Here is a 25139-nt window from a genome sequence, read left to right as displayed (position 1 = left end):
TTTTCTTCAAGTTATAGAGAGAGGTTTTGGGCGGGTGTGGTTAGTGGTAGCTCGTACCCGATCTTTTTTCTTTCAGTCGAACTTTTAAGTGTTGGAATTTATCATGTGATTTAGTAATTAATTGAAGCACAGTGTGACAGTTGTCAGGCACTGGGTGGCGTTCGTTCTTCTTTCTGATAACAACTGAACTGAAACCACACACATTTACTTTCACCCCTCGCGTGTAAGTGGCTTGCAGCAGGTTGTGAGGTAGAGCGGCAAAGAGGATGCCATCACCTGTTGTGAATTGTTGCTCTGGCTCTGAGAGTTGTATTTGATGTGTGAGCCAACGACGGGGGAAAAAGCTCGACGAAAGACTCTTTCCTGCCTTTCTTTTTTTTTTTTTTTTTTTTTTTTTTTTTTTTTTTTTTTTGTATACTCCAAGTCCTAATTTTCCTCGCTTACGTTTTTTGTTCTCAAAGTTTAAGTTTCAAGGTTAATCTGTTTCTGTGTGCTGAAATACTGGGGAATTTTTGAAATCTTCAACAAGAACAATGTATGCTGACATTTTTTTACGGAGAGGAAAAGGATGCGTTTCAGTGTCCTTTAACCCCTTCGTTGTGCAGCCACCTTCTTATCTAGTTTGTGGTAAATGTTTCCCTATCCAATGCATTTGTCACTTAAAGATACCTTCCTTCCCATTGGAACGCTTATGTCATCCATCACGAATTTTGCCAGGCTTTTGCAAAGGATAGCAGCTCCCTTCAACTTTGAGACATAACTGTTAATTAACACGCACGCACTCACACACGCACGCACACACACACACACACACACACACACACACACACACACACACACATCAGTCAGTGTTTTGTGTGTGTGTTTTGGCGCTGAAATGAATGTGCTGATTGACACCGGTGACATGGACACATTAATTTAGCGTAAGCGTTTAGCACAGAGAGCAGCCAGACTGTAGACTGTTGGTCGAGTCCAAGTGGACGGATGGTCATGTTGTGCGTGACAGTCTGGAGGGATCTTTGGTGATTTGTAGCATGGTTTGCATTGGAAAATTTTACAAAACGGTCTTTGGAACATTTACCAGATGACTATTGCACATGTTTTAGGCGAATAAAAATGTTGCACTTTAGTAGGCCTTTAAAACACAAAGACAATCCTGTTTAGTCCTCCAACGGCTTGCCTTTGTTTTTGACCAAAGACATAAGCATACTTGAAAAGAAAGCCCACTGCCTTTGAAGGTTTCTTTTCCCTGTTTGCCTCTAAAAATACCAAAGCATACTTTGAAAACTGGTGTATTGCTCTAGTAGGTCACTTTTTCTTTTCCTTCCTTCTTCCTTCAATTTAGTTCAAAGAAAACAGGGTGCACAAACGCTGCACAGTTTGCGGACACTAGAGACATTATGTAAGGACTTGTTATGGGGAGAAGCTGTGAGGTGTTGACGTGATCGGTATGAATGGGCAGAAAGTGACTCATAACACTGTGCACAATCGTCTTCTGTGTCCTGTTGGCCGCTGTGGGAAATATAGTTCGCCACACAGTGGGTAAAGGTTTTGCTATTGGATCAACAGGAGACAGGTGTTTTCGTGATGGGATTGTAATTAGTCCCGCGCTGTTTGTTACCTGAAGGAAGTGTGTGTTGGGGGGGGGGGTGAGTGTGTGGGAGATGGGGGAATGGGGCGGCTGTGCATGATGGCATTATTTTGCTGATGCATTCATATCATGCAGATCAGTGTGAGTGTGTTGTATTTTACTGATGCATACTTGCAATCTAAAGATATGGTAGAAGATGTTGCTGATGTGTGTGTCAGTTGGTCCGTGTACCTGTTAGCGTGCAGCCTGGAAAAAGCTATACGGGAAGGTGTGTGTGTTTCGCACACAGGGGGGTTACTTGGTTAGACGTTTTCCCGGGCTGTTATGTTCTGAAGTGCTTTCACAACACTGTTTTGTAAAGTGGATGGCAGTGGCATAGCTGGGTGAAAAGTGTCTGCGATTGATTGGGATGAGAGGGGGAGGGGTGGGGCAGGGGGCTTCAGCTTGATTCTAGTGATGTAGAACTGAGAACGTGTGTGTTTGAGCCTCTGTGTGTGTGTGTGTTTGAGCCTGTGTGTGTGTGTGTGTGTGTTTGAGCGTGTGTGTGTGTGTGTGTGTGTGTTTGAGCCTGTGTGTGTGTGTGTGTGTGTGTGTGTGTTGAGCCTGTGTGTGTGTGTTTTGAGCATGTGTGTGTGTTTGAGCATGTGTGTGAATGTTTTCAACACCGAAGATAAACTGACTGTGCGAGAGCGTGAGACAGGCAGAGAGAGAGACAGAGAGGTTAGTGGCTGGATGCGGCAAACATAACACCGATTTTTGGAGCGATTCCAGAAAGGGCAAGAAGTTCGCAAAACACACATGAGGAGAAAAAATCAGCCCTGAAAGTGTGGGTGATTTACAATTGACGAGGCAAAGGATCAGTTACTAGGGCGGCGTTAGAAACTCTTACTTTATACCTGACTGTTGATGCATTTTCCACTTGGAAAGATAATAAACAGCAAAGGTGGAAAGTGGGAGGAAGATAAACTACAAGCGAATAAATAATAAATAGTAAATAGTGCGAAGAAACAAAAACTAGGGCTGGAGGAAACATATTCTACTGCTCTTAGCGTAGCAGTAGAATATAGATCTGTGGGTGGAAGAGAAGGACGAAATAAAGCAAACAAGCTGAGTAAAACATGCACATGCGGGACATTATTTCTACATACACAAAAGGTTTGAATAGATTTCAAGCCTGACTGCATCTGTGACTGGACTGAAAAAGAGAAGAAGAAGAAGAAGAGCGTAAAGAGGCACGAGCAGAACCACATGCAACGACTTGAACTGAAAGCAGCAGCTACAACGACTTACAATAACAAAACAAGGCTGGGTGTGTGTGATTCAGATGCTGTCAAAGTTCTGGGACCCAAGGGAGGAAGAATAATACTAGTTTTACACACTCACAAATACGCCCGCACACGGGCACACCCACGCAAATTCACACACACACACAGTGAACCGGGGGGGGGGGGGGGGGGTGTCAAAATGCTTTTGGTGATTCTCGATTCTCGGGAAGGAGTGTGCAGGCCCGATGTCCGATGAAGAGAATCGGGATTGGTGTTGGGGTGAATTATGCGGCGGAGGAACAGAATACAGACAGAATTGTTGTGGAAGCAAGGAAAAGCTGGAACGTATTGGGAGTGTCCGGTGAATATCCTGTCTTCCCTTCCCTGTTGTTTTGCAAGTAACCAGCAGCCTGGGATCCTGGGATGGATGAAAGCTGGACAAAGGGACCGATGGCTCTCATTCCGTGCTTCTGTCTCCACCTTGTCTTTCTTCCTCTGCTGTGCTGCTGTTGATCTGAGTGTTTCTTGATCCGCTCGTGCACAAGTATAATTATGTTTTCATGTATATACAGATACGCAGGGGTGTGTGAAGAAACAGAGGCACCCGTATTCGCTTGGGCACAGACAGACACTAGATAGACAGGCTCACTCGCGCGCGCACACACACACACAAGCAAGCAAGCATACACATACGCGCAAGCACGCGCGCGCACACACACACACACACGGTACAGTCATACATGTAAGAAAGAAGTTCAACGTTGAAAAACATACATACACATATTTATGTTCTGATTTGCCTGGGGTGTGCTTTCTCACGTGCCTGGGGTGTGCTTTCTCACGCTCAGAGAGAGAGAGAGAGAGCTCTAAATCATCAGTGTGTACATCAACGGACGGAAAGTTAATGCATAACCGTAAACTACCGTTTCTGCGCACAGCGCCAGAGAGGTGGGGTGGACACAAGAGAGCATTCTTAGCTTCGCTGTTTGTCAAATAACATTAGGATGATCGCTTATTTAGTCTGCCCTATCTTCCAATGCAGGAGCGGAGGCTGTGCGGACTTTGTTTTCTCGGAGAGTAAGCCATATCCACTCTCTTCGAGCTCCTGGCCACTCAAACATACACACGCATGAGAGAGTGAGAGAGAGAGAAGGAGGGAGGGGGTTCTGACAAAGGCTGCAGACATGCACAACTGAGTAGAGCCAACAGTGAATGAAAGGAATACAATTTTGCTTTTCTTCTCAAGCTAGAACAATCCAAAATAAAAAATATATCCTTCTTTGGTAATTAGTTTTGCATTTGGTTCTTCTGGCTTGTATGTTCCATTTTTTTTTCTCTGTTGGAAAACCCGCTTCGGTTTGGATACTGCAGCAGAAGACGAAACCTCCCGTAATTCATTGTCCCCAGGGGTGTATGCTGTGTTCAATATCAGTAGAGAGTCAAAAATGAGTACAGCGACATCGTGAAGGGGAGCTTCTTCTCCTTCTTCTTCTTCGTTCAGATTAAATAATGATTCGTAAGAATGTGACATATTCTTTTTTTTAATTTTTTTTATGTCATTCGCTGGTATTGATTGCATAAGATAATGTAGATGCACGAGAAAAAAGGGGGCGCCAGAAAAAAAAACCACTGCACATTACACTAGATGCACAGAAAAAAGAGGGGCAAGAAAGGCGATCAAAGATCTTATACTGCTACAACGGAACCCCCACTTTTTAAGACCTCCAACCATCTGAGAAAATCAGGTCTTAAAAAGGAGGGAGTCTTAAATTGGGGTAAATTTGCACAGGTTATGAACCGAAAATCTGAAAAAGCAAGGTCTTGGAGGATGCAGTCTTAAATTGGGGGGTCTTTAAAAGGGGGTTTCACTGAAGAAGATGTTTGAGGCGGTGCTCTCCCGTGGGTCACTAACAGCCTGCAGCTAATTGGAGCTGTCAGCAAATTAGTTTCTCCCCGTGTCCGCCTTGATTCCGTGCTTCTCTGCCTCCTCCCCCGAGTGGAGGTGTGAGCAGATAACGGCGCTTTATGCCTGGCAACTTATCTTCATTCGGCGTTTTATGCCTGAGAACTTATCTTCATCTTCACAGCGGGGTGGGACATCATGGTACTTGAAACATGTTTTTTCCAGGGAAATTGAGAATTCATTTGACAGTTTTTTGGCTGTGTGGGGAGATAGATTTTACTTGCATGATGTCTCTCTGTCTCTTTCAGTTACGCTCTCTCTCTCTCTCTCTCTCTCTCTCTCTCTCTCTCTCTCTCTCTCTCTCTCTCTCTCTGGCCTAAGCCAAGACAAAGCCTTGAAAATATTTTAGGAAAGGGAAAAAATCCACATTGTAACTGTTGTCTGACAAAAGCAAAGCAGCAGGAGAATGTTTTCTGTTGTGGGTGTGTGAAGCACCACATTCACAGTCACACACCCCCCCCCCCCCCCCCACCACCGTTTTGCTGCAACAACTGAATGTTAAACACAGATTCTTTGTTGTGCCCAACCACATATTGCAGTGTCCTGGAAGACGCTGTCTGCAACTAGTCGCCATGTCAGCCAGTGTCCGAAAGAAAATGCCAAAGAAAGTGACTGTTACAAAACGTACTCTGGTGTGTAAGTCACAAAACGTACTCTGGTGTGTAAGTCACAAAACGTACTCTGGTGTGTAAGTCACAAAACGTACTCTCTAATGTGAGTCACAAAACTTACTCTCTAATGTAAGTCACAAAACGTACTTTCTAGTGTAAGTAATTACTGGAGCACTGTTGTGCCCCCTGCACAGAGTATGAGTGTGTCCCAAGTCTGCAGTGCCGGAAAGAGTTTTATGGACTGCTGCCACTGTGCCAGCAAGGTGGAGCACTGTTCTTCAAGGCTGACTGGCGATAGGTGTTGGAGTTCATTTCTTTGTCTGCAACATTAAGAGTCAATCAAACTGGATTGCTGCTGCTGTACTGGAATTACCCCTTACCCCCCCCCCCCCCCCCTACCCCCAGATCCTACACTCACCCCCACTCCACCAAAGCAAAACACTCAAAAACTCTCCACTAAATGAGAGTGTATTTGAATTTAGCAACAGATTATCACAGTATTGCTGTTGAAAGAACTCTTACTTAGTCTTATTAATTTTCTAGTTGGTATAACAAAAGAAGTTGTGTCTAGTTATTGTTTGTTGAAATATTAATAAACCAATTTTTTTTACTTTTTGTCATAATCAACGGGGGTCTTATGTGTTCCTTACATTTAGACTGAACTAAGACTCTGTGAAGATAAATACTCATCACTAATGCAGGTAGTATTGGAGGTTGGAATCAAGGCTGGGTTTGGTGCGTTACTGCCTTTACCTGGGAAGTAACGGTAGTAACAGCTGTGTGAATTAAAAGTGCAAGGAAACCATTTTAGTAGCCAGATGGAAGTCTTGCCCCTGTTAACTTTCCTGTGCTGTATAGAGTACTTACTTCTTCCCAGGCCTGGTTTAGGAGTACTGTGTTGTATCTTGTATCAGTGTTTTAGTGTGTATAATGTTCCTTCCTTGCCTTTCCCCCCACCCCCCCCCCCAACCCCCCTCTCTCTCTCTTTCTTTCTCACTCCAAAATCACTACCTAATAGCTCACAATACAGACGTGATCCAAAGAAAAAAACACACACATACACATGTGCACACACACGTACACACATACACACAAAATTGGCTGTCTCCCTCCCTCTCTCTCTCTCTCTCTCTCTCTCTCTCTCTCTCTCTCTCTCTCTCTCTCTCTCTCTCTCTCTCTCTCTCTCTCTCTCTCTCTTTTCTCTCTCTTATTATGGTAAATGTAATGTTCTCATCAGTTCTGTAAATTGATTTTCTGTATGCACTGAAACTAAGATTTGATATTTTTGCATTTTGCAGCCGCATCTCTGAGTGAGTTTGGCAAGTACATCAGCGACATTGAGGAGCTGAGAGAAAAGATGGTAAGTTTGAGACTTTCACCACCCCTGCCTGTTGTGTCTGTATTTTTGCAGGGATAGGTGAGAGGATGATTATGTGTGTAACATTTGATACTTTAGTACCAGTTCTACACCGGTGTATATGAAAGAGAATCCTTTTTTTGCCATCTTGAAGTACTTTTGTCAATCATTATCACGCTTGTGTCTTCTGAGCAGACTTCTGGACTATTTTCCAGATGAGTTTATTCTCTGTATTATAAATATTTGTCTGTCTGTCCACTCTCAAGACACCTGGCTCGACGATCAGTGAATGTAACGTTTTGTTTTGTTATAAATATAATGTTCCCATAGCATACCTATATTTAATTTCAAATTCTGCAATAATAATGATACTGTAATAACAGTACTATTAACTTAAAGTCTCATAAATAGTTCCAAGGACATGACCACCTTTAATGCCAAAACATAAAATACATGTTTAAAAGATCCCACACACACAAACAACATAAAAAGCATGCAAATCACTGAATAAAACAGAGCACAGGGAACGAACCTGGCATGCATTGAATAGAACCAAATCCATTATATGTGGTAGGTTTTGAAGTGATAACTGAGGTTGATTTATTTGATGCGTCTTCAGATCGAGGCCTCAGAGGATCAGTTTGTGAAGCGTTTGGAGCAGTTCAGGAAGGACAATCTTGGAGCAGCAAAGGTGGGTAACTCTAAATTGACTAATGCCGTACACAGTCATCTGTCACTGTCACTACAATAATGCGGGCATCACACATCTAATCTCCATTAGCCATTCCATTTGTTTGTGACAGCTGGTAGGCATACAGTGTAAGCATGTCACTTACAGCTGACTGTAATGTTGTTATTGTTGCTGTAGTGTTCACATATTCACCACGATCTTAGCTTGTTTTAAAGAGGTTTTGGGTGATGCTAAGCTCAGGAATGCACACTTTCTTGGTTACATTTCCCTTCACCCTTTGACATATGGATGCACACTTCTACATGAGTACAGTGGTACATGCAATGTGTGGCCCCTCCGATAAGAGGACACCTCCCTTAAAAGGACACCTTTGCTTGTCCCTTTTTCTATTATCTCTACCAAAATATACCTGTCATGAAAGGCCACCTGCAATGTAGGGACAATGTTGGCTCGTCCCAAGGGTGTCCTTTCATCGCAGGTACCGCTGTAGTAGTAATGTGAATGTATAGTTTTCTCAATTACCTACATGTTGAAAATGAAGTCGCGAAAAGCAATAGCTTGCCTACCAACCCACCCCTGTTTTTATTTTCATAGGTACACAATCCACTTTATCTTTCACTCTAGGGAAATTAGGCGCACCAACCGAATAGAGGATAGTTGCCCTGTACAGTGATTTCCTCACTGTATTTTGAAGAAGAAGAAGAAGAAGTCACTTGACTTAGTATTTGTGCTTGGGCGTGCAGGAGGAGAAGAAGAACTTTGACAAGCAGACGGCCAAGTTCTGCCAGTCGCAGGAGAGATACCTCAACATGAAGACCAAGATGAATGACACTCAGCTGAAGGAGGTAAAAGGAAAATGTATTAATTTGGAACCTCCTTGTACTGTTTTAGGACCTCACAAAATCAGAAAATCAGGTCTTAAAAAGGAGGGAATCTTAAAACAGGATTAAATTTACAGACTTAATCACAATGAACAAAAGAACTGAGAAAACAATGTCTGAAAAAACAGTTCGGGGGAGGGGAGAGGCAGGGGAATTTTTTTTTTGAAGGGGGGGGGGGGGGATGGGAGGAAGGAGGAGGGGACTTAAATCAAAGGTGGTGAGGGGTGGAGGTGTTCCACTGTATAAACATGTGTGGAAATGTGTGAGTACTGGAATGACATGATTGAGCAGCCAGACTTTCTTCCAGATGTTTTCTTTTATAAAAGATTGTTTGCAACAAATTTCAACTGAAAACAAAGTGAGCACTTTCCAAAATAAACTGGGATTTGTACTTACTGTGTAATTCTGGTTTGCTAAATGACAACTCCTTGCTCGGTACTAAAGACCTCGTTAGATAGCATACAACAGTTGAACCTGCCATTGCGACCATCTCTTAAAAGCAACACCAGCCCACAACGACCAATCACAAGGATCCCAGACGAGTTTTTCTTCTCTATGATTGCCCACCTGTCTATAACGATCGCTTTTAGTCGGTACCCTGAGTTGTTGCTATACACAGGATCAACGGAAAGAGATACTTGCCTGTCTGTTTGAGACTAGTAGCTTGCTTACTTCCTACGTTGTGTTGTTCCAGGCGGATGCCCAGGTGGAGATGGAGAAGAGAGGGTTCTACCAGGCCTCCATGAAGTATGTGCTGCGACTGCAGGAGGTGCAGGAGAAAAAGAAGTTTGAGTTTGTGGAAATTGTGAGTAAAGCTGTCATCATGCACTCTCTCATTTCTAATTAACAGTGTTGGGCAGGGGATGTTCAGTAGGCGGATGGGGGGGGGGGGGGGGGGGGAGAGAAAGGGCAGTTGAGTTTTGGAAGGAAGGTTTTTGGTTTTAACATTCCTTCAACCCATTTGGCCATCTCATGATGTGGGACCGTTTGGAGGAAGAGAAAGTATAAGATGCCTGCACATTTAAATGTGGTACTGTTGGTGGACAAGGTTTTTCTCTGACACTTCTGCTGTGGGGGGATCATTTGCCCTTGAATAAATTTGTACCCAGTTTTAAGTGAACATATTTTTTTTTTGTTTACTGCATTTTGGGGGGTTAAAACTTAAAGGTGGCACTAAGTCTAAATGACACAGATGCTATCGACAAAGTGATGGATCTAGATTGTGCAATGCAGGAAAATTGTGTTTCAAAATGGACATTACAACTATTTATAACTACTCCGCAGAGATTTATTCTTTCTATTTGAAATATACACATCAGACTTTGAAATATGACTGTGTCATTTTTGATGTGGCACGCATATGATTATGAGAGACCGGCACGGTTGGCCTAGTGGTAAGGCGTCCGCCCCGTGATCGGGAGGTCGTGGGTTCGAACCCCGGCCGGGTCATACCTAAGACTTTAAAATTGGCAATCTAGTGGCTGCTCCGCCTGGCGTCTGGCATTATGGGGTTAGTGCTAGGACTGGTTGGTCCGGTGTCAGAATAATGTGACTGGGTGAGACATGAAGCCTGTGCTGCGACTTCAGTCTTGTGTGTGGCGCACGTTATATGTCAAAGCAGCACCGCCCTGATATGGCCCTTCGTGGTCGGCTGGGCGTTAAGCAAACAAACAAACAAACAAATATGATTATGAGAGAGAATTAGTGTCATATTGGACCTAAAATGTTGATGTGTATTATAGCTTGATCGTTGTCTTATTTTCAGTTGCTGGGCTATATGCTGAGTTGGCTGTCATTTTATCACCAGGGTGTGTAAAGTAATTTGTTGCTCTCTGTCTGTGCGTGTGTGCATGTGTGTGTGTAGATGTGTCTGTGTGTGTTTGCGTCTTACCTGTGTCTGTTAAAGTTTAAAAATTGAGGGGCAGGGTTGGGGGAGAGAGATTGGTTGGAATTGATGCTTTGTGTGGGATGTTGATTTTAGGGTGGAAGGGAGGGGTAGGAGTTTATTCTGCTTGTACGGTTAAAGGGGATGGCCTGAGTCTGGATGGGATATGAAAATGAAAAAAGTTGGTTTACAGTTTAATGAAACTTTTTTCTCACTCATGTAAACTCCAATGATGTTTCATTTAGTATCAAACTTAGATTTAAAACCACAGAACAGTCATCTGATAGAAGCTCAAATCCTTTTTTCTCTGTTTTTTTTTTTTCAATTTTATTTTTATTTTTATACAGCTTTCTGTATTTGTAAAAATGTCTGTTTTGTTTTTCCAGGTTATGAGGGTTTTGAAGAGTTCAAGCAGTATGACAGATATCTTCGTCTTCTTCTACAGAAGGTACAGTTACAGAGACAAACGCATGGATCATCCAGGCGTTGATCACTTGACTGATTCAGCATCAGATCAGTGAAACATTTTTCCAAACCACAGTGTCTCTTTGCTCAGTTCTGAGAGTGTATTGCAAAACATTTTTACTTTGGTGCATTTACACCTTGCTGTGTTCTTGTAAAAACCCTAATCACTTTCTCTGTGCTAATCAGCCAAAAAAATTTGATTTTTCATCCCTTTTTTTTATCATTTTTTCTGTTCAAAGCTGTCTTTGGCAAAGTATTGCTAGAATATCATTCAAACAGAAAACAAAACGGAGCACAAAAACGAGAAAACAAGAAACAAACCAAGAATCAAACAGAAAATAAAATTAAAATTAAAAAAAATAAAAACACACACAAACAAAAGAAAAGTTTGAATTACACATTAACATGCTTCCATTTGAAACTTCGAGGTCTTCTTCGGGGATTGACGCCGCGACGGAGGGCTTCAATTAGACTTTGGGAGGGCGTCAATCCACGATGAAGACCGAGAAGTTTCAAATGGAAGCATGTTAATTTCTTCTTCTTCTTCTGCGTTCGTGGGCTGAAACTCCCTCGTACACTCGTGTTTTTGCACGAGTGGAATTTTACGTGTATGACCGTTTTTACCCCGCCATTTAGGCAGCCATACGCCGCTTTCGGAGGAAGCATGCTGGGTATTTTCGTGTTTCTATAACCCACCGAACTCTGACATGGATTACAGGATCTTTTCCGTGCGCACTTGGTCTTGTGCTTGCGTGTACACACGAAGGGGGTTAAGTCACTAGCAGGTCTGCACATAAGTTGACCTGGGAGATCGGAAAAATCTCCACTCTTAACCCACCAGGCGGCAGCGACCGGGATTCGAACTCACGACCTCCCGATTAGGAGGCCGACGTCTTACCACCGCGCCACCGCGCCCGTCAGGAAGCATGTTAATGTTATTGTAATTCAATCTGACGACGATCTCTTTCCTGCTTTCATGCGGTTGTAAACAGACAGAATCGGTTCTGTTCTGTTCACACACTACTTTCAGTCCACCTACCTGCAAGGGTCAAGTCCCAAGAAATATGTCTCTGTATTCCTATCGTATCACTCTGCTCCTGTTTTGTTTTCTTTCACACACATTTTCCCTTCTTTTTTGACGGGTTTCTGGACAGCAAACTCTAAAACAAAATCTGTTCATCACAGAAGCGATCTTTGGAATTGACTGACGTAGTCCGGAAGAATTCATGCATCAACTTACGTCACGTATTCGACGTCATCACTTCGCATACCTTATGGTCTCGGTATTTCGTTGGCCTTCATATTTCCTACTTGTAAAATGACCCTCAAAGCTAACCGAGACTAGTTGAGGCTGTATCAATGCGCCTCGCCAGCAGGTTGTTAATGGATTTTTTAGCGAGTGGCTATCGACAATTAGTCACCGGTAATTTTTAATGAGTTGGGGCATTCTGACCAATCACAGGATCTGTTTCATTAAAACGCAAACTTGATTGAATTACAATTTTGTTTAACGTTTAATTCAGGAAAATATTAACATGTTGACGAGAACTTCGAAAGTGGACAAACAAGAGACACAGCAGAAAGAAAAGAAAAATGTTGCTGTGACTAAATTTTAGAATGTTCCCCAAGATGGTCGTAGCTATAATTTCCATGAAAATACAACATAACATATTGCAATATTTCAAAAACATGCAGTACATGTAATGTGATATTTTTTGGGTAAAACAACATCCAAGAGTAATTGGTCAGTTCTGCAGACCTGTTTACCAGTACGATTTGGGCGTATTTTGTACGCCAAATTATTATCGGTACGCAAATACGCGACACACGCACAAAATACGCATAAGAAAAAGTCTAGAATACGTTTTCCGGTGTTGGTGTGCTGATTACGGGATGGTACAACTGATACCGGTTTCGGTCGAAGGGAGATAACCATGACAGCGAGTCTTCAGCTGTGGAAACCTTGTTCAGTTGTTGGTACGTGCGATCGTCTGGACAATTGTGGCAAAATGAAGCGGTAAAATGTGCCAGTTTCGGATGACTGTACCAAGTCTAAACAGCAGAAGCAGCAGATTTTCTTGGAGAAATATAAGAAAGAGCCAGGAATTGTGGAGTCTACTGTGGGGAAAAGTCATGCACACTGCAAGTATTGTAAATCAGATTTCTCCGTTCCCCATGCTGGGAAATATGACATCGAACGACACTGCAGTTCCAAAACTCACCTGGACAAGGTTGCTGCAAAGAAATCCGCTGAAAGCTGCCAAGGAATTATGAAGTTCATTCCCGCAAAGCAAATCCTGCCAGAAGAAAAGGCTGTAGTCCGTGCTGAAGCAATGTTTTCTGAGATGATTGTAAAAATGAACTTGCCACTGTCAACCGCAGATGTTATTTCACGAACTTCATCTTTTCATTATCTATCTGTTTGGAAGACACTGGTTATAATGCTATAAACTGACAGGTAAATAAAATTGTTTTATCCCTGTTGTATTGGAAGGAGTTAAATTCTGAAGGTGTTCACAAGACATGCTATTCTTACACAAACACGTTTGCACCCGACGCGTACATTTTCCCTAGCCCATATTGCTTTGCTTGCAAAGTACACCAACTTTTTGAAAAATACACTCAACTTTTTGGGAAAGTACTCTTGCCTCGGGTTTAGGGTAAACGGGTCTGGTTCTGTTATTTTCCAGACACGGGAGAATTTTGAATGCACCAGAGAAGAAGCGGAAAAGCTGATGAGTAAAATGCTGGAAGCGCGAGGATCGGTAAGTAAATTGTCTTATGACTTCTCTCCCCTTGCATTGATGACTCGATTGTTTATCATTTTCCATTGCTTGGCGCTTAATGCAGGTGTACAGGCTGCTTCCAGATTTTTGTTTTATTATTATTATCATTTGTATTCTAACTTTGCACTAATTTGAACTCTGCTTTGCAGCCTATTGCCTGGTTTGCATTATATATATAATCATCCCTCGCCGATTGAATAATTTCATTATATACACTGCATTTTATTGAAGTGGTAATAGTTTCTATTATATTGCTGTTTTCAAACTAAACTTGTATCCCTTTAATTTTTGCAGTCCCCTGCTTACTGGGTAAGAAACTGTTGATGTAGAGAACCATTTCAATGGAGTGTTTTATTCGTTTTATGTGTGCTCTTGTGGGAAGCTTTAAATTTACTTGTCACATGTTTTGGCCGTATCTTACTATAACCCCCATATAAAATTTTATTTTCGGCTTGTATTTGTGTGTATCCATGGCTATTATTTCAACAGAAGAGGTCTTCAGTCAGTTTTTATTGAGAAATGATGGAACACACTAGTTCTCCTCTTAATATAAAAATATCTGCTTCACCATTTTTAAGTTGCTGTGTAAAAGAGGAGGATGGGCAGGGGTAGTGGGGGTGTGTAGTGAAGTTTTAGGCCAGGAAGGGAAAAGCGGCCGGGGGCAGAGCAGGGCAGGGTCGGGTAGGCGACATGAACTATCCTGTAAATTAGAACAAGAAGTCTGTGGCTCTAAAATGTTGTGCTAATTCTAGATACCATATATAATTATAATTCTACTATTCTCTGTTTACAGTAACTTCAGTGTGAATTGTAATTTTGCTTTCTCATCTCATCCAGTCACCTTTTTTTCTGACACAATCTTTTTAATACTCAGTTGTGACATTGCTAATGTAGGAAGGTTCTTTTCCACAGACTCTTTGCACTAATGTCAGTGTCTTTGTCTGTTTCACTGTACTCTTCTTCTGCAATGTTAAATTAGAGCTTATTTTCTCTCTGTGTACGTGTGTTACAATTTGTTCACTACAAAGTCCAATTGGTGGAAGACAGCATCTGAAGCTTACCAACACACAGTAGATATGATTGGTGATGGGAATATCTTAACGAAGGTATCTTCACGGGTCACTGTGTTGCCACTTGTGCCATTAATTGCATTACATTGATTTGGTTTTGAAAGCGGTATCAGTGATGTACATTTTAGTCGGTCTCCGGTCTCTGACCGATCCAATTTCCCCAGGACCTATAGCTTTAACCCCAGCAGGACACAGGTCCGATTAACCTACAGAAGAAGTGGTCAAGGGTCCGATCGTTTTTGACAATGAAGCGGACATGCGGACTGTTCAATTTTCAAGAGGAAAGCTTGTTTCGGTTTTGCCAAGCGAAAGTAAACACTGCGTGAGGAAAGCTGGTTTCGGTTTTGCCAAGCGAAAGTATGCACTGCGTGTGACCAGTTTGTTGAGTGAACGAGGCACCATATGGGATCTGATTCTTTGAATTAATTTATCCTCAAGTTGGATCAAGAAGAAAAAAAAGAAAACCGAACCCATATGGTGCCTCGAGTGCATTCATTGGCTCAGCAATAAATCGTTTAAACCAATGGGAACCACCCGTGCATGTTCGCACATGCGCAAGGCATTACTTTTCGTCATAATATCCGGAAAAACCGTTGTGCGTTCGAACGAAAATAAAACGAAAGAGAAACGACATGGGTCCGAAAAAAAAGCTCAAAGCAGATAAAAATCAGCAGACATTGATGTCCATGCTGCGTTCGCCAGCCACTGTGGCTTCAGCTGAACCAACAACAACGTCAACCGAGAATTTAAACTGAAAAATCTTTTTAAATGCGGTTTTACGAGTCGTGTTTTTGTCCTATTGAAATTGCAATCTCAGGACACTGTGTCCTATTGATTTTCAGTCTTCAGGACAATTGTCCTAAAGGCTGCTAGAAAAATGTACACCACTGCGGTATATTGTTTATTTGCTTCTTTTGAAGGCGTTTTGTTTGTTAAAACTTGTTTGCATGGAGGATCAAAGATGAGAATGGCGGCCGTTTCAGTGTAAACTTCAACAAACAGTTTAGAAACATCCGAGTCTGTCAGCATTCACATACAGCGGAACCCCCTTTTAAGACCCCCCAATTTAAGACTCCCTCCTTTTAAAGACCTTGCTTTCTCAGACTTTCTTTTCTTTAACCTCTGTAAAATTACCCCCTTTTTAAGACTCCTTCCTTTTTAAGACCCAAATTTCTCAGATATTTGAAGGTCTGAAAAGGGGGGTTCCATTCCACTGTACTTGGCTACAGTGACCCCTCCGCTAAGGCCGGCAAAAGGCTCAGTCATTTCAGTCAGAGAAGAAAGGGGGGTTCCATTCCACTGTACTTGGCTACAGTGACCCCTCCGCGAAGGCCGGCAAAAGGCTCAGTCATTTCAGTCAGAGAAGAAAGGGGGGTTCCATTCCACTGTACTTGGCTACAGTGACCCCTCCGCTAAGGCCGGCAAAAGGCTCAGTCATTTCAGTCAGAGAAGAAAGGGGGGTTCCATTCCACTGTACTTGGCTACAGTGACCCCTCCGCGAAGGCCGGCAAAAGGCTCAGTCATTTCAGTCAGAGAAGAAAGGGGGGCACATTCAGAGACTTTTTGAAGGGAAACTGTAAGAAAGAAGAACCTTAAACACAATACAATACAGTGGAACCCCCTTTTAATTTAAGACCTAAAAAAAAAACATCTGAGGAAATGTAATCTTCAAAAGGGAGGGTGTCTTAAAATGGAGGAACATTTACAGACCTTTTGAACAGAAAATCTGGAAAAAGATAGTGTCTTAACCCCTTCACTGCCACAGTATAACAGCATTATCCGAACGGTTTATGGGAAAGAAATGTGTTTAGAACCCCTACAAGTACTTGGACAGTGGTTACCTCCCATTTAGTTTTCAGAAATGTCCTGAAATGTTGTTGACACAAATCCCACGTATGAGATACGGTTATGGGCGTAGGACAAACCGAAAATGACCACGTATTACATACGGGGTGGGCAGTGAAGGGGTTAAAAAGGTTTTTTAAAAGGAGCAATTATAATATAATACATTGTACTACAGTAGTAATTATATCTCAATTCAGAGAAATGTTGTTTTGTGTGCTGACAACAAGACCATCCAACACTTTTAACAAGGCATTTAGCATTTAACATACAAAATAATGATTACAATCTTTGATGGAAGTAACTCTGTTGCACAACATCCTGTACTCACAACATTTTTTTATACCAAGGCTGGGCATATTCCGTTAAGGCAGATATCGTTGATTATTAGGATGAGGAGAGTGGAATCATTTTATGTTACTTAATTGTACTGTTGTTGAGTATTGTTTGTGTTCTTTTTATTCATGGCCTTTTGTCTTTTTTGTTGGTCAGATTTATATCTGTCAAGTATAAAAAGTTTAATTATTCTTGCAAAAGCAGTTTCTTTTTTAATTTCATATACATCAAATCATTTATATTCATTTTGTTTTTGATATATCCAAACATTGATAAAAAAATACTAAATCTGTATCTGTCAGCTTGTGGATATGTGGAAAAAAATAAAGTGGGTTGTTTCACAGGAAGCCTTGAGCAGTTTCTTTTGAGAGAAGTTCTGGCACTTTTAATGTACTGATGACATTTTAGTTCAGCGCAGCTTTGACTGTATTTGGAAAATAGTGCAAGAGTTTTTCTATGTTACTTGGTGTTGGTCCTGAAGAAGCCTTCACGTGTACTTTTTTGACAGCTAAGTTGTTTTTGTCATGGCGATTGAGGATTTCTTCTGTTTATAACAATACCAGTGCATGTAAAAAGGCAGTTGTGGTGGAAACAATTTCATAACAGAATCATTACCATCCTCCTCTTTTCTTATCGTCCTCATCGATGTTCTTGTTGTCGTCATCATTGATTAATTTGTATGGTCTTGTTTGTGTGTACAGAAATCTATGGACCAGTCGTGCACAATGAGGAGATTCACGCGGGAAGGTTATCTCTACCTCCTTGAGAAAAGTGGGTCCTGTTTTTAAAGCGGAATTGTCGAGATCTAAATGTTACACTATCATAGATATTGATAGATCATTATGAATTTTAGGAACTTTGAAATTGTAACGGTGAAGCATCTGCCTGTACAATTGGGCCAGCTGATCTTTTTTTGTGAAAAATGTGATAATAATAAGGTGAAGGTTTTTGAAAGCAATTTGGACTATACTGTCTCTTTGTTGTCTCATTGCACTAAATGACCAGTGGATGCGGACAGTGTTTTCAATAACCACTAAGCCAGTAAATATATTGGAGTGCCTGTAGTTCTGTGTGTGTCTGTGATGCTAGCAGTGGGTGGGATGGGGGTGGATGGAAGAGACAGGAATTTTATTTTGGAAAAAGAAGGGGGGGGGGGGGGGTTCTGGGAGGGTCTGTGTGAGAGGGAGGGGTGATGATTTATCAATTACAAAGCCACTATGTATAGAATAACTGTCTAATATTTCAGACTTTGTTTCTTCTGAAAAACCTACAGTTTTACAAGGCAGTTAGCTGATACACAGATGAAGATTTCTGATGAAAACAGCTGAGTGACATTCTTTGTGCTTGTGTTTTCAGAGGCACTAGGCACCACATGGACAAAGTTTTACTGCCAGTACAAGAAAGAGACCAAGGAGTTTTACATGATTCTCTACAACCAGACTGGCGGCAAACTGGTCAGTACAGGTTTCATTCACTTTTCTGCTGTGTTTAGCTCACGTTATGTGGCCTTAGTGTTCTGTGCTCGGACAGCTTTACACTGTAACGTAGACCATAGATGCTGCTGATCATTGAAAGTTTCATCTCCAGCTAAGAACATGTCAGTGTGCTTGTATGAAAATCATTAAACTGAAGTACAAACTGCTTATCAGGGCTAAATCTGGGTGGACGTTTCACCAGTGTTACATTAACAGATTCATGTGTGTGACCTGCTGCAGAGAAATCATTTCAACATCCAACTTTTCTTGACACTGTCAAGGTTATTGACTACAGCAGGCTCATTAAACAAATATCCTGTGAAAGGGAAAAGCCCACAAAGAAGTCTTGGGTGCAGGCTTGAAGACAGTGAATTTCTGTTTGATGTCCAGGGCCGAGGCACAAGAAACAAAACTGGGTGCCACCCAAATGGGTGGTGCGTAGCTGTAGGCTCAGATTTGGTTGAAACAAAACTGGGTGCCACCCAAATGGGTGGTGCGTAGCTGTTGGCTCAGATTTGCTTGAAACAAAACTGGGTGCCACCCAAATGGGTGGTGCATAGCTGTAGGCTCAGATTTGGTTGAAACAAAACTGGGTGCCACCCAAATGGGTGGTGCATAGCTGTAGGCTCAGATTTGGTTGAAACAAAACTGGGTGCCACCCAAATGGGTGGTGCATAGCTGTAGGCTCAGATTTGCTTGAAACAAAACTGGGTGCCACCCAAATGGGTGGTGCGCAGCTGTAGGCTCAGATTTGCTTGAAACAAAACTGGGTGGTGCGTAGCCGTTGGCTCAGATTTGGTTGAAACAAAACTGGGTGCCACCCAAATCGGTGGTGCGTAGCTGTAGGCTCAGATTTGCTTGAAACAAAACTGGGTGCCACCCAAATGGGTGGTGTGTAGCTGTAGGCTCAGATTTGCTTGAAACAAAACTGGGTGCCACCCAAATGGGTGGTGCGTAGCTGTAGGCTCAGATTTGCTTGAAATTTAGATTTGTTGTGATTTCAACCAATAAGACGCAACGTATTGTTCCAACCCAGTTTGGTGGCACCCAGTTTCGCCTTGTGCACTTCAGCCCCGGATATCATTATCATTGCCTGGCATTTTCATCGTTAATGCTGTGAACAGTTCCTCTTCCCAATGCCTTATGTATGGACTCGCTAATCAGTTAACTGAGTGTGATCTCATAGATCCAAAAAGAACCTGGCTTTATCCTGTGGAACATTTGTCTTCTGCTTTGATTGCAAGGTCACTGAAATCAAGGCTGCATCCAAGACGTCTTAGCTGATGGCTGTGTTAGAACCTGATCAGTTTTACACAGTTTGCAAGAACTAGCTAGGCTTAGGAACCTTGTGGAAAACGTGAATCACAGCTTTGATACCTTCTGATTTATTCAGTAATTGATGCTCCAATAGAGGAACGGAATAGTCCTAGAAACTTGAATCACAGCTTTGATACCTTCTGATTTGTTCAGTAATTGATGCTCCAGTAGAGGAACTGAATAGTCCTAGAAATGACTGATTGAATGGTTGCTTCACTAATACCAGACTGCCAGGTTTTCAGTGAGTACCTGTGTTAATCAGAGTATTTCAGAGCCAGTTGTCCGTTTCTTTGTCAGAAAATCTTTGTTTCTAACCTTTGTTGGTTTCAATGTCATCTTACTTTTTGCCCTCTACTCTTTTCACTGTCACGTTCATGTTTACCTGCAGACCAGATGGTTAGTTGTTTTTTGCAGCTGCACAGTATGTCCAAAAAATTGAATTCTCTTTTCTCATACAAAATTATCGTTCCCAGCCTTAGAGGACAAAAAGTCAGTTGGACCTGGACTGAAAACATGTAGAGGTGCAAAGCAAAAGTCCTGGCTTTGTCCACTTTAGAGGAGAAGTAATGGTTAGAAGAAATCCTCCATGTTAAAACTATTGACTCAGGCCAGGGGTCATATAAAAAAGTATGCGTTAATGACGGAAGACCTAGGCGCCTGGGAACAACAGTCGATGCACTGCTGTAATATGTAAAAAAAAAATATATATATATGAGTAGACCATTACTGTTAGTAGTTAGGGCAAGAAAGTAAGAGTCAGAGAAATGGTCTCTTTACCGGTGTAGCTTAAAAAGGGAAAGCATCTTTGTAAATCAGACATGAAACCAGCAGTGGAAGGGATAATTCAGACTTTTAAAAGTTCACAAACATGAGGTCCATCGTCCTTGCAGAAAGCAAATACTGGTTACGTCTTTGCTGAAAGCAAATATATGGCAAAAGGAAAAACGATATGTACTCTTCCTGTGAGACTGAGAGTTTGTCCAGCAATCTGTTTTGATTGTGTTGCACTTTTCTTTGAGCACTCACCCATCCAGTTCCAGTAGTTAGTGTTGCTTCAAGCCCAAAGTGTCATCTTCCCTATCAGTCATTAAATGACGTCGTTTGTATATATCTGGCTCTTGTTTGTATTAAATGTGCTGTATTAAATTAATTTAGTGCACCTTGGGTCGCCTTGTGGTGAGATATGTGCGCGTTATAAATTCTCGTATTATTATTATTATTATTAAATTAGTCATTTGGTCGTCACTTAGTTTTGTGTTTTAGTTGCCATGATACAGATCGTACGCTTCAGTTTCCCATGTGAAGATGTTGTGCTCAATTGTACAGGGAAAAAAGAATGATAATTTATGGGAAATTTACATTTTACAGTAACTAGCATTTCATCATGGGCATTTTTACATGTTTTAAAAACTCAAGCCTCTCACAGGAAGAATGAAACTTTGATGGCACCAAATACACCAGAGAATACAATGGATGTAGAGAATAACACAAGTTTTGATTTTGTTGTCATGTTTTCAAAGTTACTAGGTTCTTAGTCTTACATTTGTTGATGATTCTTTACTGTTCTGAATTTAGTGTACACTTGTTAGTCGTGTCAGCATGCCTTTTGAGTAAATTAGTAGAATTTTGCATGTTGCCATACTATCAACATAGCTTATCTTACCATTTTAATTTTGTACATTTACTGTGGAAAAGGAAACGGCTAAATTGTTAAATAATGTAGCTTCATATTGTCATCTTTGATTGTTAGCTCAAAGGAAAAACAAACAAATAAAACAAACATAAAACTTATGACACAGAACGAAAGAGGCAAATCGAAAAATTAAATTAAATTATTGATTCAAAGGCTGAGAAATACTGCTAAATTCCCTTGGAATTTTAACAAAGATTAGTAGCAGTGAGAAACTTTAATACTGAATGTGCGTTGCATTTAGATAAGAAAAAGAAGCTCAGGGCATCTTTTATCTAATAAAAGTTGTAGTTTAAAGAGCACGTGTAACTTGCAATAAATGTTCACAACTCCAGGAATTGATTCACTTGTTTATTAGCTTTTTGCCTTATTCCTCCATCCCCATTGCCCTGTGTGTATTACCTATTAACCCCCCCCCCCCCCCCCAGAAACAACAACAAACAAAACAGGTGTCTTCATGTAAGTGTGGACTGTCAGCCAATGTCTTTATTCATAACTAGCATTTTGGGCCCGGCTTCGCCCAGGAGTTTCTCACTTCGACTCTATATAAGAATGAGACAGTGTAAAAGTATTTAATACCAACAACACACTCTGTTTGCTGAAGCATAACTTTGATTTGAGTTATCTCCCTTCCTTAGGAACGTTCTGGATACTTGAGAAGCAGTCTATCATTGACTCTTTATATTCGGTAAAGACTGATCAGGCATGCCTGCAAGAGAAGAGTTACCTCCCTTAAATGTATAACAACGTGAGTGTTACCTCCCTTTGCTTCTAGACATTTCCTGAACTATCCGGTTGATTTTCTCTTCTTCATTGTTTCTCCTCATAGGAGCAATAGAAAGTCTGTAATATGACTGACATTATGTGCTTACTACATGTGAACACCAGGCACTGAACTGGCCTTGCACTATATAGGCTGTATTCAATAAATGGGAGGTCCATAATCTGAGAAAGGAAACAATAAATCAAGAAACTAAAACCAAGGTGCACATCTGCGACTCCCAGGGAGTGTGCCTGCAGACTATTTTGTTCCTGCCTCTTGCCATCTCAGAGGTATGGTGACCACAGGCAGACAGACACACACACACAGACAGACAGACAGACACTCTCTTTTATTTATATGTATAGATAATTCGTTCAAGGGCAGACAGAATGAAATTTCGTTCATGTTTTAACTGGGGCAGATGAGTCAGTTATTACCAGTTTTGAGAGTTGACTTATCAAAATATTCAGTGTGATTTTGTTTGTGTTGGTTTTCTTCCAGAGTGAGCCAGAACAGTACTCACTAGAATCTTGTGTCAGGTAAGTCATTTATTGATTTAATTTCATTTGGCTTAATGGGATGGTTGGTAGATGGATGGATTGATGGATGGGTGGGTGGGTGGGTGGGTGGGTGGGTGGGTGGGTGGGTGGATGGATGGATGGATGGATGGATGGATGGATGGATGGATGGATGGATGGATGGAGGGAGGGAGGGAGGGAGGGAGGGAGGGAGGGAGGGAGGGAGGGAGGGAGGGAGGGACGGACGGACGGAGGGACGGACGGACGGACGGACGGACGGACAGACGGATGGTTGGGTTAAATGGTTACACCTACTGAGTATAACTTATGTGTCCAATCTCATTCGGAGAACTGTGTCTATTTTCTCCAGATTGCTTCTTCTCTTGTCTTATTCTTTTTTCTTTTTTCTCTTCTTCTTCTTCGTTCATGGGCTAAGACTCCCACGTTCATTCATGTTTATAGCACGAATGGAATATTACGTGTATGACCGTTTTTACCCCGCCATTCAGGCAGCATACGCCGATTTCGGGGGAGTCTTGTTTCTCTTATGTCACTTGTTTTATCTACCCTTGTTTTTGATTATTTGTTATTTTATTAGTTAAGCTGTTTCTACCTTTTGTTCATTGTTTTTGACTTTGTCGATCTACAGGAGGGCGTCAGAGTCTATAGAACGACGTTTTTGTTTTGACGTCACTGTGAAAGAAAAGTAAGTGCAACCATTTTCTACCTGGACAGGGTTTGGGAGCATGTTCATATAAGTGCAGTTGTAGTTGATATTTAATAATTTTAATACCATTTCCTTTCTCTTGGGGAGGATGGGAGCAACGTGTGTTATTTAAAATTGACATGCCTTACAAATGGAATAGACCTCACCTGAGTTTTATAGAGTTGAAATGGCGCTTGTGCCATTTGCTCACCTCAGATTATAAATGTTAGTTTATGAAACAGCCTACAAAAACAACCTCGTCAGCAGAAATGAGAAGAAAAACGACACCAGCTTATTCAGTATTAGTGCCTTGACCTTATAAGGTCTTCAAGACTCTTTGTGTTTGTTTAATTGCAGCATGTATTATGTCATTTGTTTGAAACAAAATCATAAGATGATAAATGACACCTGAATATACCTGTTTATTCTTTCACTCTTCGTTGTTTGAGTGTGAGTGACGGACACAAAAATATCGTGAAACAAGAACAAGAATTTATTTCGCCATATAGCATAAACGCCATTGGTATTTGTCCGGTTGTGGATAACTATCGCACACCCATACACTCCTTGCATACTCCTTGTCTAAATGGCATGGCTGATTATATACGTCTCATTGCAGGCAAGGTACAATGACATTCCAGGCTCTCTCAGACGAGGACAGGCGACTCTGGCTGGATGCTATGGATGGGAAGGAACCGGTAATTTAGTTTTTAATACTGATACATATATTTCAGTGCTTAGTTGCATTACAAGGCTGGGAATTTTAATCAATCCATGGATTCATTGTGGGGCTGGAAGATTTGTCAATCTGGATTTGTTGAGGGGCTGGAAGATTTGTCAATCTGGATTTAGTGGGGACTTACTGAGATGAAGGAACTCCTGGAAAGAAGGATGCATGAACTGTTAGCTGTTGTACATTTTATTCTGGTCTATGGTTAGAGTTTACAAGTGATGAACAATTGTGCTTTCGATTCTCAAGCAGGAATGATTTGTTTATTAACAAATGCAAGATACTGTTGTTGTTTGTGTGTGTTTTTGTTATTTTTTCTTTTTCTTTTAATAAATTATGCTTCTCTGTGTTTCAGATTTATCATCCAACGAGTGTCAGCAAGTCTGATGACAGTAAGTGAAGTTTTTCTTGGTTTTAAAGTAAACTGTGAGTGACCTGCAGTTTATAGATCAGCCTTTTTTTAAATTTTTTGGGGTATGGATTGTCAGACCTGCCTACCCTTACGATTTGGGCGTAATTTACTACGATTGTTAACCCAAACTACGCCACCACGCTTTCCACAATGGAAGTACGATTTTTCCCATCTCATCTCGATGTAAATCTGATCTGCTCTCGCAGAGCTTGCGTTTGAACCTGCGCAAGATCGTTTGGGCAATATCCAGTCATTACCGGTCTGTTCAGCCACATACATGCAAGATAGACGCCGCCGTTCGCATTACAATGAACTAGCGACGCGTGGAAAATCTAAGTTTCCATGAGACGGATGAGTCTGATGAGGAAGTTGGTCACAGTGGTGGTAAAAGGATTGCTGTAAAAAAGAATAAAGCCATTCAAAAGAAATTCAAAGGCAGTTAAATGGAACCGTGCCCATGCCTAAGACCTTAATCAAAAGGACCAAAGCACGTCTTGTGTTCCCTTTGCCACAGTGACTTTTTGTGTGCACACATTGGAAAATATGACTGCATAGCACATCGGGACAAATTATCACAAGGATGCAGTAAAGAGAGCTCATGGAAACCAAAAGACAAAAGACTTTCGAATTTCCTGTTTCCTTATCAGGAAGTCTGAGTCAAGTAATACAGTAACAAAACTCGAGGGAGAAATTGTCCGAGCAGAAATGACAATGTGCGAAATGATTGCCGAATGAAATCTTGATTACACTTTCTTCCACCAGATTACTCTTTTTGGCTTGGCTCA

At 41.5% G+C, this 25139-nt stretch overlaps 2 protein-coding genes across 3 annotated transcripts in view; both read left to right on the top strand.

The window, feature by feature from the left end:
• LOC138968988 (lipoyl synthase, mitochondrial-like) overlaps positions 1-25139 on the top strand; it is a 115920-nt gene that overhangs the window by 54251 nt on the left and 36530 nt on the right. The window lies entirely within an intron of this gene.
• The window catches only part of LOC138968983 (rho GTPase-activating protein 26-like), a 61425-nt gene that overhangs the window by 6525 nt on the left and 29761 nt on the right, over positions 1-25139 (top strand). For both annotated transcript variants that reach the window (XM_070341666.1, XM_070341665.1), the window contains exons 3-15: positions 6729-6790; positions 7407-7478; positions 8222-8323; positions 9054-9164; positions 10125-10167; positions 10631-10692; positions 13400-13474; positions 17445-17514; positions 18100-18197; positions 22490-22527; positions 23156-23212; positions 23832-23910; positions 24298-24334. In XM_070341666.1, the coding sequence (XP_070197767.1) occupies positions 6729-6790; positions 7407-7478; positions 8222-8323; positions 9054-9164; positions 10125-10167; positions 10631-10692; positions 13400-13474; positions 17445-17514; positions 18100-18197; positions 22490-22527; positions 23156-23212; positions 23832-23910; positions 24298-24334 (906 nt within the window). The remainder of the gene's footprint in view (positions 1-6728; positions 6791-7406; positions 7479-8221; positions 8324-9053; positions 9165-10124; positions 10168-10630; positions 10693-13399; positions 13475-17444; positions 17515-18099; positions 18198-22489; positions 22528-23155; positions 23213-23831; positions 23911-24297; positions 24335-25139) is intronic.

Source organism: Littorina saxatilis, linkage group LG6 (genome assembly GCF_037325665.1).
Source record: "Littorina saxatilis isolate snail1 linkage group LG6, US_GU_Lsax_2.0, whole genome shotgun sequence".
NCBI classification, from domain to species: Eukaryota; Metazoa; Mollusca; class Gastropoda; order Littorinimorpha; family Littorinidae; genus Littorina; species Littorina saxatilis.
This window is presented reverse-complemented; position numbering and strand designations above follow the sequence as displayed.